Below are 15950 nucleotides of genomic sequence, written 5' to 3' on the forward strand. Positions count from 1 at the left end.
CGACTACAAAAACAAAAAATGTCAATTAAGCCAATTAGCTGTAGCTTTTTATAGTCTTGCAGCGCACTAACTTAAGACAAAATGATAAGTCAATCCCTCTTAAATCTTCTGCAACGTGCTAAAAAATATTCCAGCTCTCTTCATTAACAGAAGTACATTTCTCAGACATACCAAACATGCACTCAGAAACACCAGAGATATCCTCCTTACCCTTTTCTCTCCCCCCCTGTTTACTCTGTCCTGCTATTTTAGCTCTTCAAAGGTTAACCTCACTGTTGGCCGAGGTGGAGGAACCTAATATATCTCCAGGGGAGAATGTGGTTTAAATAAATTACATTTTTCTTCTAAAAATGAGCCTACGTCAGCATTAAAAACCAGCAAGTGAGCCAACCTCTAGACTCTGGCTAACAGGTGAACGGGTCCATGCAGAGTTGAATCACATTGAACTCTTCTGACTGTAACCGGGAAGTACTTTTTAATGTGAATGGATTTTAAATGAGTCTGGTGTGTTTCCATATTAATGCAATTGTTGACTTTTTACTGACTTTACTCTTTGTGTGCTTCTGTCTACACACTCTGGCTGCTCCTGGTGGTTTATAGGACAAGGTCAGGGGGGGACACAGTCTTCCGAGCGTGTCCTATGTGAAGATGAGACACAGGAAATGTGTGTTGGTGGCAAAAGGTGAAAGGTCATCCCTGCTTTTGTCTCTCTCTTCTTCCCTTCCAGGCCCTCCAGAAGTTGGCCAATCAGTATCTAAAGAGGGAATGGCCCGACAGTCTGACAGAAGAACAAGAAGATCACAGGTAACGTCGTTATCGGGCGTTTTCCCTCTTAAATGTTGTATTTTCTTGGAAATACATGGCATTTAATCATAACCAGTATGTCTGTTTTTTATTTGTTTATGTTTAGGAACATGTATTGTGTATGGAGGGCCTATTTGGAGGGCACGGTCCAGGTCACCCAGTCCAGAATCAGCGCCTGCGATAACTACAAAGTCCAGGTTGCCGATCCAGCCAAGACGGTCAGGCTGCAGAAGGAGCAGCAGCTGAGGAAGGTAATACAAGTCAATATTCCACTCTTTGTGTCAAAGTCTCAATCTGACATGATACTGATATTGTTCAGATAAAAACAGGCGTACAATATTCTACTTTGTTGCATAGATATTATATTTTATTGTATTTACTTTAGTCTTTGCACTACATTCCAATGCCAATTTGAATTTCCTCTACAGGGGATCAATAAAGGAACATCTTATCTATCTTATCCATTTATCCAGTAATTAAAAATGAGTACAGCCACAAAGCATGTGTTACCCGGTCCCTCCAGGAAGTTGAAGTGATGCAAATAAGTTTCACCCATCAGTCTCCCAAGCAAAACGTTGAGCCACATGTTCCCAAACTACCAGCTGTATTATTCTAACTGGAACAACTTGCCTTCGATTTTAAATTATATATGAATGAACTTTTGTTGTTGTTTTCACTTTCTCCTTCAATCTGTAGAGCTGTAGTGCAACTAGACCGCAACAGATCCAGACTCAGATCCAGTGTCAGTATATTACTCTCCTCTGACAGACGTTATAATAATTATGATACTTTGTCCTCTGGTCAGCGTCACTTCAGAATAATTTCCAGGCAGAACTTTATGTAAACAACCAGTGTAATACAGATAAACAGAGCAATAAACAATCAGCCAATCGAGGACAGAAGTCTTGCCTCTCTTATCATTAATGACCACTATCAGCTCAGTATCTGTCCCACACTGATTTGGAGGACTGTGCTGGTCTGGAAGTTAACCCCCGTTTCCTGATCATAAGGTCTGAAGCTGCCTCGAGTCGGTGCTGAAACGTAACCAGCGCTGCTCTCTGGTTTCTGCTGGCCACGTTCCTGCAGCCCACAATGCTGCTCTTGTTCACCCTCACCTTTTTAGAAGATGCCATTACAGCTGCTGTATCCCACACCGCATTATGACATCACTCACGCCACGTCCTCTGTAGATAACGTTGTGAGGAAATTTGCATATTTTCCAAGCGGTGCATTGCCAAGAATGATAATTTGCATGATTTTTGGTTAAAAGGTTTTCCCAGGTGTTTCACTTTGTGTGTCTCCAACTGACCGTCCGCAGTGTATTGATCAGCTGACGGTGGTTCAAGCTGAGCTGCAGGAGTCGGTGAAGGAGCTGACCAAGAGCAGGAAGAAGTACCAGGAGGCTGAGACGATGGCCCAGGCTGTCCGAGAGAAGGCAGAGCTGGACGCCAAGTATGAACCACATTACTCTGCTATCTTTGGTAGATTATAGTGATGTTATTCATAGGTTTACAAGGGGAAAAAAGGTTGATTCTCGCTACCTAGTATTAGCCTTTAAAACTGTCACTATAAAGTGACCAAGAGCAAATACATTATACAAACAACTGCAGGTGAAACCAGCAGGGTTCCCAATGCATCCTGGAAAAGTTTTTTAGTCATGGAAACACGTGGAAATTGATTAAAATGACCAAATATCCTATAAATCATCCACTCAGATTGCCTACATAAACAAAGGTGCATATTTTGGTTTTGGTTTTCAACTTTGAGTCTATTTATTTCAAACCACTGAGAGAAATTCTCCTATATAGATGCACATAACATTAAATGTGTTTTTGCTGCGGTTGATAAAAACATGCACAGTGATGTTAATTGTTCGTGCAATGAACACTTTGACTTTCCAGAAGATGAATTTTCTGTAATGAAACAAATTCTACTCGATTTGAACTGTTACTTATGAGCTGTGGCCAAATTAATGTCGTCAATTTGCCCGAAACTGCAGCTTATGTGACCGTCTTTAAAGTGCTGGATTGTGAAGAACAATGTCCTGGAAAATGATTTGTTAAAAAGAGCTGATTAATCAGGAACTTATATTGATGATTGATTAATCGTGTCAGTCATTTTTCAAGCTGAAAGGCCAAACATTTGATGGTTATAGGTTCTTGTATGTGAGGATTTATTGCCTTGACATTATAGTAAGTTGAATATCTTTTGGTTTTTGGACTTAAGTCACCTTCTGCTTTGGGATAACGGTGAAGCTTCAGACACTCAGACCTGTTTTGAGACGTATAAAAAGACTCCACTGTTGTCTGATATGTTTCTTTTTTTCTCCCTCATTGAAAAATCCAGTATCTGTAAATGTACAGATATTTTTTTATTTCACAAGTTTTCTCTGTGCACTGAAGATTCCACATCACACTTGGTGATTGGTTTCCAACATACTTCATGCTTGTAGATACACGTTTCAAACTCTTAAGATTCAGGGTGAGCCGATGAATGTGAGATCAGTGCTCTGGTGTCAAACCCTGCACAGTGAGGCTCAAACAACTGAAGGAACAACAAGCAAAACGCACGTGTTAGTGAAGGGGAGGTTATTAATAATCGTCTCTAATCAATAATGGAAACGGTTATTCGTTGCAGCCCAACAAACGACTAATATTCAGGCTCTACGCAGCCGTCTCTTCTCTCCCTCATTCTCAACACTTTGTCCTGGCACAATATGAACAGCTGGCACTTTGACTCACCACATTGCAGACATTTTTCTGCCCATTAGGAAAGTTTATTATGGAGCTGAGGCACAGTTCGGTGAAGTTCTGCTGTTGGACAGGCGTAGCAGCTGGATTGGCACTCATTTCTAATACTACAAATATTACTTTCTTCTGGCCAGTTGTGTACACACACACACACACACACACACACACACACAGTCTGTTCATCACATCCCTTTAAATGTCTGTAGAGGTAAAACCCTCCTGTGACTGGAGGTCATTGAGGTCTAAAGCAGTAACGTCGGATAGTTTCACAACTGTTTTTGTCTGTGCGTTTATGTGCATTAAGTCAGTTTTTGCTATTTGAAAGTAATATATTGACTTTAAACAGTCATGACAGTTGAATAGACAGTTACATAATTTAAATACCTTAGATGCTTCCTGCTGAAGAATTTGTCCGTTCTCTGCTGACCTGAAAATAAGACTTATTCTGCTCATGTGCAACTACAAGAAATTTTAATATGATCCGCTATTGATATTTTATAGCTATGAAGTAAATGTCAGACAGTTTTAATTGATTTTTATTTATCTTTTTTTTGTTTTATTCTTCTCCTTAATATTTTTTTTTATGTGTGAAGCACATTAAGTTAAATAAAATTACAAATAAAGTCTGATTGAGTGATTCTTCTGTTCAGGTCCAAGCTAAGTCTCTTCCAGTCCAGATCCAGTCTTCAGAGGGCGAGCGTGAAGGTACGAGATCTCCGACGTTCAAATAACTTTTCTCTGTGTTTTCTGACGTTTCTGTGCCGCAGTGTCAGCAGTGTGAACTTTTACTTTCCAGCTGAAAGCCAAGAGGAGCGAGTGCAACTCCAAAGCCACGCATGCCAGAAACGACTACCTTCTCACGCTAGCAGCCGCTAACGCTCACCAGCAGCGCTACTATGACACAGACCTCATCGACTGCATCAAGGTTGGGGTCATACACACTGAGTGGGTGGGTGGGAGATTTGACTGTGACCTTTAAAACATGTGTCTGTCTGCAGATCTTAGATGGCAAAATCTACGAGCAGGTAAAAGATTACCTGGTCTCACTGTGTCAGACTGAGCTGGAAAGTTCCCAGGCTGTCCACAACACCTTCAACAGCCTCTTGAACAGCTCCAATGGGGTAAGTCTTCTCTCTTCTGTATCCATCATGAGGATGTCCTGATCAGTTGTTGTGGCTCCGGTGTAGGTACCCTTGGTGCTTCCTGCCCGATCGGTACTGCGCAGGTGCAACTCTCAACAGAGATTAGAAGGAAACCAGATAGCTTCACTAGTTTTTTACAAGTTAAATGATCCAAATACTGAATGTCCTGATGTCAAAAACATTAAGTTGATCAGCATATACTATTGTTTTGATATAAATGAAGATTTAAAGGTATAATATGCAACATTTAGGCATTAAAAGCTGTCGTAAATTGAGTTTTTATCCAGTTTGAGAAACACTGATTCTTAAGGTGGGGCTGCTTTATTCAGTGTTTTTAATGGGTTTTTACGACAACTCCCATGATCCCACGCTACTTTACGACGTCACCAAACTTTCTAACTTTTGTTATTGTTGTGTTGTGAGAGAACCACCGGCGGCAGAATTAAAAAGGGAGAATGCAACTCCTGAAACTGACGCGTCGCTGTGAGCCAGAGACAACAACCAGAGCTTTACTGTCACTGCATTTAATCCGGTTTATTTTACCTGATGCGGCTCTATTAAAACCTCAGGATGGATCTGTACTCCATCAGTATCACTCAGTGAACTCCAACTGCCTCACCGACCGCTAATTAATTGGAAGGTTTGAGTTACCTCGGCGCTCCTCGGTTACAAGCTCTCGAGCCGCCGTTGGCCTCTTTTTTTTTTTTTAGTCTCTGTTGTTCAGGTCATCTTGCCTTTCTGGAGCTGCGGTGGCATTTTGTTTCTGCTCGGACCAGAATATGAACAAATCATTAGCGAGGGAAGCAGTGGGTGCAGCGGTTTTCAACAGCGCTCACATTTCAGCCCATGTGCTTCCTGTGTCAACACAACTCCCTCCTGAAACTGATCTCATGTGTACTTTGTTTAATGTGACATGTGTCTTTATTATGTTGTGTTTTAGGGTCTAAATATAGTTTTTTAAAGATCTGTTTCCCTGTGCAGCATTAAAAAAAAATCCACTTCTGGCTCTGCTGGTCTAATGGGAGCAACATAATCGCTCTCAGATGTTTCTAATGTGTTTTCAAAGCAATGAATGAAATGTTTGAATGATAACGATGCTGTTACGCTTTAATGGGATTGGGTTATGATTATCAGGCACTTATCACTCCCAGTGCACTTTCATTTGATAAGATGTTTTGTATTGTTTGTTTGTCTGATTCTTTAACTCGCCGGTCTTTAGTTTCACAGCAGTAAACTGGCAGTACAGCGGTGTTGGGAATATTTAAGGTTTGATTACTGCAGTAACACTTGTGGCAGACAAATCTCTTCCTTGTTATCAGGACAGGACGCACACTGACAGAACATTACTATATGGTATTATAAAGTTAACATAAATGTGGATTAAATCACTAAATACAGAACTGATAACATAGAATTATCTTTAGAAACCTTTTCATTCTGTTTTATAAGAATATGTAGAAATATTGAAACGTCTATGTTTCAGGATGGTTGGGTGTGTTTATGAATATTGACATTAGGTAGAATTATTTTAACTTTATTCACGTTATTTGTTGAATAAGTCATTCAGACACATCTGTATTTCTCTTCAGATTTCTCTCAGCAGCTGGAGGTCAATGTTTGTTGTATTTGAAAGGTTAACTTCTGTTAGGATTTGCTGCTATACAAATACAATTAAAGTGAATTATTTAATGGTATTTTTACAGATAAAGTTATATTAAACTGTTGGGTATCCCATACAGGTCATTATTGTTCATTTAAAACCCGACTTTTTCAGTCTCATACTGCCCCGGGTCGTAACACACTGCTGTGAAACTAGAGGCCTTTTGAAAGAACTAAAATTAAAATGAAGGAACGCTGAGCAACATATCACAATAAAGGAATAAAGCTGCATGAAATAAAATCTACTAATAGTTTATTTTGAATAATTTAGTCGTATAGTTGCAGATCGGTGTTAAAATGCATAAAGACTGTAATTAAAGTGTATAACTGTGTTACAAAAGTAGGTTTACTCATTAATTTCTTCATCTTGTTTCCTTAAAACCACATATATGTAGGTACTGCAGGAGTTTCACCAGCAGCTGTTTGTACAGAAGAACATCATGTTTCAACAATCCCCGGACTTCTTGTTCCAGCCCAGCGACACAGATACGGTAAATCCTGATTATTTATTTATTTATTTATTTATTTATAGATAAATTCATAAAATGTCAAATGTGAACGTTATCTGCTCGACAGATTACGGTTCGATTTGTTTAGACTTCATCCCCAAAATCAGTTCATGGGATTGTTCCCGACATGATCCACCTGCTAAACATCAGCATGTTAGCGCTGTGTGAATGTCAGCATGCCGATGTCAGCATTTAGCTTAAAGCACTGCTGTGTGCAGCCTCACAGTCACTCTCAGCTTTGTCCTCTACTGTGCAACAAAGCAGAGATACCATATAAATCTTTAAAAAAATATTAGTTTCTATTTTTAGTCAGCACGGGAAAAGAGATTATTTCTCGTTCGGTTAATTTTATATACAGATTTAGCTGTTTTTAGGACTGTTTTGGTTTTTGTATCCGTAAGACTGAACCAGAAGAAACTAATAAATCACTTCCACCTGATAAGATCTCTTCCTTGGTTTAGGAATTAAAAATAGATTAACCTCTCCAACAGATAACCCCTACTTTTAATTTGTTGTTGAGCCTTTTACTGACCTGAACTGAAGGATATACTTACAATATAAAGATATTTTAATTGTTCTTCAAAAGTCCTAAATACAGTGCACATTTATCTTAATCCTGTTACATTAGTTAACCAGATTTATGTGAGTTATAAAAATGAAAATAAATATACGTGCAGCAAACATGTCTCTTCCAGCACAGATAGCATTTAACAAACAGTGTCAATATGTAAACGTAATGACGTCAACAACAGGACACGAACTTTGACCAGTTTGCAAACATACAGCATTTCCTTCCTTGTTTGAATCGTTATCTTTAAGATATAGAATATATATATAAAGCCATGTGCAGGGTTTTTAAACACATGCAGTTGCACATTAAAGTGAATAACATAATTATTTCCTTTTTATCTCGATTACTGTAAGAAAATTGTAAAATCCTTCCTCATGGTTTAATACTGTACTTGTCCCATTACTCCCTGACATATTTCAAACTGATCCACTGTCAATTTTTGGGGAAAAAGACCGTTGTTTTGTTCTTTGTAGACAAATTTTTGTTGTACAATAACGGCGAGTGTCGAGCTAACTGACAAACCCTTTGTAATTCCTGTGACAAGCTTCCTTTAAAATGAAAGTAAAAGTAAATGTGAAGCTGCAGCAGTGGTAAATACATTTATTTATTTCCAGGAATAAAAGTATCCAGGCTCCATAACAGCTCCCCAAAACCAGAACGTCTCGATCACCCGTGGTGGCTGGCTGTTAGTTTAGGAAGAAGGGGTTTAAGAAAATATTGATATACACCTTTCTTACGGTATGGCAATATATTGAATGGTTACCCCTGTATAGTTATATGTGCTGATACACAGCCCTGTTAGGAAGCACTTGATACGCAGCAGACGATCATATTTGGTTGTGGGAAGCCAAATTTACTATCGTGATCAATATTTAATTAACTATGCAGCCGTATTTCATTGTGTATCCCACCAGTACCTGAAGCAACATGGCTCCATCAGTGCAGACCTTCAGTCAATCTCCTGCTATGGTTTAACCAAAATTAACAGCTCATCCACACGAGCAAATCCCACTCATGAGCCATAATTCACATCCAATCTGTTCTGCCCTGCGCCTCGGACTGCACACCTGTACTGTCTCATGAACTGGAATCTATTCCCAGACACTTTTCCACTCATTCTGGGCATTTATATCATTTTCACCCTCTAATAAAACATGAAATATCAGCATAAATGTCAGCCCCCAAAATATTTTATCATCAGCCTTCAGCACAAACCCCCGGTGTGCAGATCTGCCGGTGGGTTCTCGATGGCTGCTGGACGTGAAGGTGAATGCGTTGCAGTCCATGTCACACATACTTCTAACCCGTACTAACCCAACGCTGCCGGTCCTCCTCTGCAGTCGCCCTCCGCTCCGCCGGACAACACTGGACAATTTGTTCAAACTGCAAACGCTGGCGTTGTTTTCATTGGAAGTCAAACAAGCAGCAGCCTGTTCCTAAAGAAAACATTAGTGGTGGAGAGCCTCCCCTTCCCCTCCCTCCCACACCCTTCCCCCCTCACCCTCCCCTCCCCTCCCCTCCCCATACCACTTGCACCAGACAGAGGGATCCGGTAAGGAATAGAGCTGAACCGGGGAGGGAGGGGCAGGAGGTAGGCCGAGCCCTGTGAACGGCCCAGCTGTGAAAAGGAGGCATTGTGAGTGGGCCTCATCAGAGTGCACTGAGACACACACACACACACACACACACACACACACACACACACACACACACACACACACACACACAGCTGTTGTCATGTTGAAACCTCTGAACTCAAATTTTAGGGGTTTCCATTTTAATAAAGAGAGAAAAGTAAAATCTTTGGGGTTTGCAGGTTCCTAAAGATGAATTTGTGCGACCTGAATAAAACCGTCAGAGTTGAACCTGTGTGAATGTACAAAAGCACTTTTTTAATCTCGTGCAATATGTAAAGAGGAAGTTGGCACATGGACGTAACAGAAATGGTAAACAGAACATACCCTGACTGGTGGTTCTCTTAACTGGCTTATTGGGAAACCACAAGGTCCTCTTTAAAGGTGCTCTGGTGGGTCATTAAAGGTGCATTAAGCAATGTTTTATTTTAGAAACATACTTTTACAAAGATTTAGTTGTGTTTCTATATGGGGGTGATTTACAGTTAAGGGGTGTATCATTTGGACAAACAACCTCTTTGTGCAGAGAAAAAAATATTATAAAATATGTGTTAATTTGAATTGCTCAAATATTGCCCCCAAATACAGATATTAGGAAATGTTTTCCATGAAAGATATTAATGTTGTGAGGGTCTGATTTCCAATAATCGGTCAATATCAACTCTCATATATCAGTACAGTATCTCTGTATCTGTAAAACAGTCTCAGTTTAATAATGAACAAGACCATCAGTGATTGGCCACTTCTATATAGTTGTTATTGATGTCTGCCACTGGGTCAGAGTCGGTCGAATGAACGAATCGAATTGAAATCAATGAAACGAGGCGGTGGATGCACTACGGCTTTTATCCACAGGGGTCGCCAGAATCAACACAAAATAAAGCTTTTAATATTGTTCACCTGCTCTCCTTCAATGTCTCTCTTTCTCTCTCTCTGTGTGTGTGTTTGTAGGTGATGCAGCTGCAGAAGGAGAGTGGAACGGCGGAGGAGCACAGCCTGGATAAAGAGGCGAGGAAATGGGCGAGTCGCGTGGCCCGAGAATACAAGAGCGTCATCCACACTCAGAGGGTGAGCACCGGATCAAACTGAAGATTCGGGAGTCTTCAGAAGTCTCCGCCTTTTACTCCACTGTTCATTATATAAAGTAAAATAGGATCTTAGCATTACTGTTGTAATACAGTTGTAATCATTATCATTTAAAACCATCTCTTTTCTTTGTCTTTGCACCCTAAGACGATGTTTTATACACCTCAAAAGATTAAGACTAAGCTTATAAAAAATGCCTTTAAACAGTGGTGGTCAGGTACTTCATATAGTAATAACATTACAAAGTCCACCAGTCACAGTTACAGTCGACTGTCTCCAGTAAAACAACCTCTTAAACATCATAAATGGAAAAACCTGGTTTCTGTGATTGGAGAATTAAAGACACGTTTCAATAATACAGATTTCTGATGCAGGTTTCACACCTCGATGCACCGTCAGTGAAATAGTTTCCTCTGTGATCTTTCAGTGAAGTGTTTTAAAGTCTGTCACATGATTACAGAGCTGTAAAGTACATAAAGTTACCTGTCGAGTTTTCCTTTTGGTTCTACGGGAAAGTTGTCGGGGCCATAAATCCGTTTATTGCTCATTTAACACGTCATAATTTCTCTGTTGTAATTTCCCACCAGGAACATTATCCGTGATAGTAAACAATACTATAGTTTTACACCACAACAGAGTAACATAGAGTCAACTTATTTATTTTTCTTATTATTGGCATCATCATGCTGTAAACTTTGGACCTACAGTTCCTATAATTTGGGGGCTGTTGGAAATGTAAACTTTAAGCACAATATAATATTGCCATGGAATCAAGATAAGAGATAAAATAAGATAAGATAGACTTTATTGATCCCACACTGGTTAAATACACTTGTTACAGAAGCTTTAGATAAGGAAAAAAAAAAGAAATACACATTAAATAACAAAATAAAATAGAAAAATACAAGATATAAAGAAAAAAAAGAATTAGGTTTGTATGTAAAGTATATACAGCTTTTAATACAGATGTGGTTTAAGTAGAATATTGCACAATTACAGTAAGAGGTGTAAAAACAGTTGTTCTGGATACAAAATATACATATACAGCAGTAATTTAACAGAAGAATAAAGGTTAGACGGGGCTATTAATATACAGTACAGGTCTAATATCAGTTTAGCTTTGTTGTTTTTGAGTATATTTGTTTACATTTTGGCAAATTGGCACCATTTAAAGTGCAGAATAACAGATGGATGTACAGACAAGTATCAATGAATCGCTTTATATATGAAAGAAAACTTAAAAACGCGATGAGTCTTTTTTTTTTCTATTTAATCAGGTTTATGATATTTATAACTAAATATCTTTTCCACTACACTTTGGCCGTGAAAGCAACAAGGTCGGTTTGATAATCATAAACCCGGAGATCATTAAATCATAAAGCAATACGAGTTCGTCACCTCACATCGACCTCTCTTCCCCCGATTTATTTTGAAAGTCAAGTGGTGACGATAAGTGATTGCCGACCCCATCAGTGACGTTTTCCTTTTCCAGTCCACCGAGATGATTTAAATGTTTCCATTAAGCAGGAAGTGAGTCACTCTCTCTCCAGTAAAGCTCAATCAAAGGTCCTCGATTAATGACTTTATTGTTTCCACAGTTTGTTGTTTACACATTCTAGATGTTTGTTTGTCTGTTAGCGGTTGTTGTTTCATTGTTTGTCCTCTTGTGTGATTTTGTTTTCAGGCCCTGGAGGAATATGGGACACAGGAATCATCAGAGCAAAACAACAGTGAGCTGGAGACCAAGATGGAGGTGGCCAGGCAGAGTCTTCGGAGGGCAGAGGTAACGTGTGTGTGTGTGTGTGTGTGTGTGTGTGTGAGATTGAGTAACAAATGGATTTCTCTGTTTTCTCAATCAGTGTCCTGTTACCTAAAGTGGCCCCGGTACTCCGCCTACTGGTAAAAAAGAGGAAATGACTCAGATTAGAGTCTAATTCTAACGTACCAAAGGTCAAAGCTGATCATCAATAATTAAAACCCTCATAGAGTGTATGAGAATTGATAATTGAGTCATTGATTAGGTCATTTATAAAGGACAAATACGTATATTTGCAGATTGTGCAACAGTTATTGTTACGTCTCGAGTATATGAGAGTAAATTTGACTGATTGTTACATAAGAATGATGGAAAAAAGCCTGCTGGTCCAGGCCTGGAAGAGTCCGTAGTCGGGATGGTCTCTGATGATCCTGTTGGCTTTACTGTTTTAAATCTCCTGGATGGAAAGAAACTCACATCCACTGTGGCTCTGATCTGCCCCGTTTTGTTGAGATATTATTGAGTTTATATCTATTTATTTGCTGTTGTAAACATTATAGCTGCCGCTCTAGAAACAACAGTTTAGTTTGGCAGTTCAAACTAATCAAATGTGAGGATTTTACAGCTGTTTTCTCCTTTAAATAATTGTAAATGAGCGTCGGTTCGGCAACTTCACATTGTCACCTTGGGCCTGTTTTTCACTATTTTCGGACATTTTATAGATTAATTAACTAATTAATCTATTAATCTAAATGTATTATAATGAAGAGACAGATTAATCGATAATAATAATAATCGTACGTTGCAGCCGTGAGAACTTAGATAGATTTTAAATGTCTTTGTTTGGTGTGTTTTCCTGTTTCCTTTTAGTTTATTTAATTTATTGTCTCATCGTGTTTGTTTATTTGTTTATGTTGTTATTTATTACTCAGACGGTGAAAGTGAAAGCAGAGGCCCGTCTGGACTTACTGAGGCAGGCGGGTGTTGCTGTTGAAACGTGGCTGAAGAGCGCCATGAACCAGGTGATGGAGGAGCTGGAGAACGAACGCTGGAACAACCTCAATACTCATGATCCTTCACTCTCTGTAAGACCCACAATGCTTAAATGCTCATTTTAAACCCTGTATTTTAAGATTTGAGTATAAGAAAGTTTCTCTCTCCACCTCCGACTGTCACACGAAGTAACGTCTGTCATATATTTCTGTAGGGAACAGCCGACCTGGAGCGAGAGGACGAGGAGGAGATGGAGGACAGCGGTGAGGTGTTGGACGACAGCAGCTCCAGCCCCTCCAGCACCTTGAAAAACTATCCTCTCACCTGCAAAGTCCTGTACTCCTACAAGGTACCAGCAGAATACAGTAATTACTGCTGTCTGTGGACCTGCTGTTGAAGCTGTTGTTCCCTCAAGGTTAAAGGACACTTTATTTGTACACAAAGGTAGATTTTGTTTGCAGTAAAAGACAAAAAGAGCTCAAAAATCAGGACTTCCAAAGAGAAATCTATATAAAATACCACTAAAATAAATAATCAATAGAATAAATAATGAAAGAATAAAAAAAGTTACTACAATTTATTAATCTGAATCATCACTTCTGGAACAACTCCACACTTTATGAAGCTTACCCACTAGTTGTTGCTGCCCTCTGGTGGTCGTGAGTGTTAATAACTAGATAAATTTGTCCCGTCTGCAGTCTTATTTTAGGTGACTGCCTCCAGTGTACAAAACGTGTATTACATCAAATAGGCAAACAAAGACATAAACATCAATATAACTAAAACAAATCAACACTACAACAAACTGCAGCCTCCAAACGAACTTAAAGTTGAATCAACGCCTCTAAAACAGGACGGTTGTATTAGACTGAATTACTCTGAGCTGCTAATGAACTGACAGCTTCTCTGGTTGTTGTCACCTCGTTTACACCTTTTTGTTTTGGCACAAGAGCAGAGGTGTAAACTGACTAATTCAGAGAGATCAGCACCTTTTCTCCGCCCTCCTTTCACTTTATTTCACACTGATGTTCTTCCTTGTTTCCAGGCGTCTCAGCCGGATGAACTGACCATCGAGGAGCAGGAAATCTTAGAGGTCATTGATGATGGAGACATGGAGGACTGGGTCAAGGTACCTATTCCCACATTTGAGCTGTGAACTTTATAGCAGATTTCAAGAGTTTTCAGAAGACTTTTTGATGATGATTGTCGTGGATTTTCCTACCAGTCGTCATCGTGAGTGTGTATTTCCTACATTTCCAGGCCAGAAACCGCAGCGGGCAGGTCGGCTACGTCCCAGAGAAATACCTGCAGCTGCCTTCCTCTAACAGCCTACTGAGCATGCTGCAGGCTCTGGCCGCGCTGGACGCCAGATCCCACTCCTCCAGTAACTCCACTGAGCCTGAAACCGAGCTACCAACCGGCTCGGTCAACGGAGACGCCAGCGGTGAGTCTACTAAAACAAAATACAGACGATACTTTAGTGTGTAAGGATTGCTCAACAACCTGTCCTCCTTCTGTTTTCAGTGTCATTTGCGAAGGCGCTGTACGATTACGCCGGACAAACGGAGGACGAGCTGTCGTTTCCAGAAGGCGCGATCATCCGCATACTGAGCAGAGAGACGCACGAGGACGACGGTTTCTGGGAGGGAGAGTTCAACGGCGTTGTCGGCGTCTTCCCCGCCGTTCTGGTGGAGGATCTCACCGGCGCCAGCGAGAACGGAGACGGACAAAGAGACGGCAGTGCACAGGTGGGTTGATGTTGTAGCACAGAGGCATATTTTTTTAGATTTTTGGTCCCGTATTTATTCTGAATCTTTCTAAAAGTTAAACTATAAGACTAAAAATAATCGTATTAGAGTTTTTATGAAGCTTACTTTGAACAAGTAGACGGACTGACGCCACAGTTCTTACGTCACACTCTAATATAATTAATAAAATATAGAAATTATGATGATTGTTTGCAGTTTTTCTGACAGTTTCAGTTCTAATTATTAATGGAAACATTCGAAATGCAGAAAAAAAACACTTTTTATATGTTTAAGTTTTATATAAGTTTAGTTTTTAGTCAAAACTGCTCAAATATTTGCACACTTTTTACTTTTTACTTGCATTTAGTGTATGTACTTTCCATTTATAGTCTTATATTTTCTATTATATTTTGTAATATTCTTATTTTGTGATCTCTTATTGCACTTCCACTTCTGTACTCTTGCACTACATTCCCTTAAAGGAACATCTTATCTTATACGTATAAGTGAATTGTACAATAAGTACATACACTGTAAAATAGTAGTTAGCCTCACATTGTTTAATACCTGCAATAATTTTACAGTTATATCGCACTTGAATAAATTATGTTAAAAGCAGAATAATTAATAAATAACTGTACTCATTCTGCCTTTTAATTATTAACCTACAATTTGCATTGAATGCACCTTGTGTAAATAAACTAATCTGCACTTTATCCGATCAGTTCTGTAGAAGATATAAAAGTTTATTTTTTTTATTACTGCTGATGTTGTCGGTTGTTACTCAAATAAACAAACTGTTACTGCTGTTTTTTCTTAATAAATACAGTCTCTAGTTGGCCAACAAAGCTAACGTGACCTAACTATCGTTGTGTATTTTCATATTTCTCCTCCTCTCCAAGGCCTCCCCCTCCCCTCTGGCCCAGTGCGACCGATCCCCTCGCAGTCCCTTCCAGCCGGGGCCTCTCCACAGCAGCCCCCTTCAGACGCCCACCATGTCCTCTCCTCAGTCGAGTCCCTGCAGCGCCACGGCCTCTCCCATTGGCCGACCGCCGTCCTATCACAACGGACACCACAGGCCGCCACCGGCGCCACACAAAAGCCCCTTTCAGAGTAAGATTTGTCTGTGTTTAAGCAGTCGGAGTACAGATGGAGACGACTGTCACGACTTAAACTGTTTAATAATCTGTGTTCTCGGTTCAGGTCCAGCTCAAGGTTCCCCTCAACCTCCCAAATATCCAGAGAGCGGCTCCAGCACCATTCGACCTGTGAGGAAACACACACACACACACACACAC

At 39.8% G+C, this 15950-nt stretch overlaps 1 protein-coding gene across 1 annotated transcript in view; it reads left to right on the top strand.

Annotated features, from left to right (window-relative positions):
* Positions 1-15950, top strand: part of LOC127363849 (F-BAR and double SH3 domains protein 2) — a 30733-nt gene that overhangs the window by 12673 nt on the left and 2110 nt on the right. Inside the window, exons 4-19 of the mRNA XM_051400806.1 lie at positions 728-804; positions 911-1055; positions 2123-2256; positions 4205-4259; positions 4351-4479; positions 4553-4675; positions 6751-6846; positions 10021-10137; positions 11840-11938; positions 12844-12996; positions 13119-13253; positions 13950-14033; positions 14165-14348; positions 14429-14652; positions 15555-15765; positions 15856-15920. Of these exons, the coding sequence (XP_051256766.1) occupies positions 728-804; positions 911-1055; positions 2123-2256; positions 4205-4259; positions 4351-4479; positions 4553-4675; positions 6751-6846; positions 10021-10137; positions 11840-11938; positions 12844-12996; positions 13119-13253; positions 13950-14033; positions 14165-14348; positions 14429-14652; positions 15555-15765; positions 15856-15920 (2031 nt within the window). The remainder of the gene's footprint in view (positions 1-727; positions 805-910; positions 1056-2122; positions 2257-4204; positions 4260-4350; positions 4480-4552; positions 4676-6750; positions 6847-10020; positions 10138-11839; positions 11939-12843; positions 12997-13118; positions 13254-13949; positions 14034-14164; positions 14349-14428; positions 14653-15554; positions 15766-15855; positions 15921-15950) is intronic.

This window comes from Dicentrarchus labrax, unplaced genomic scaffold (genome assembly GCF_905237075.1).
Source record: "Dicentrarchus labrax unplaced genomic scaffold, dlabrax2021, whole genome shotgun sequence".
In the NCBI taxonomy this organism is placed as follows: domain Eukaryota; kingdom Metazoa; phylum Chordata; class Actinopteri; family Moronidae; genus Dicentrarchus; species Dicentrarchus labrax.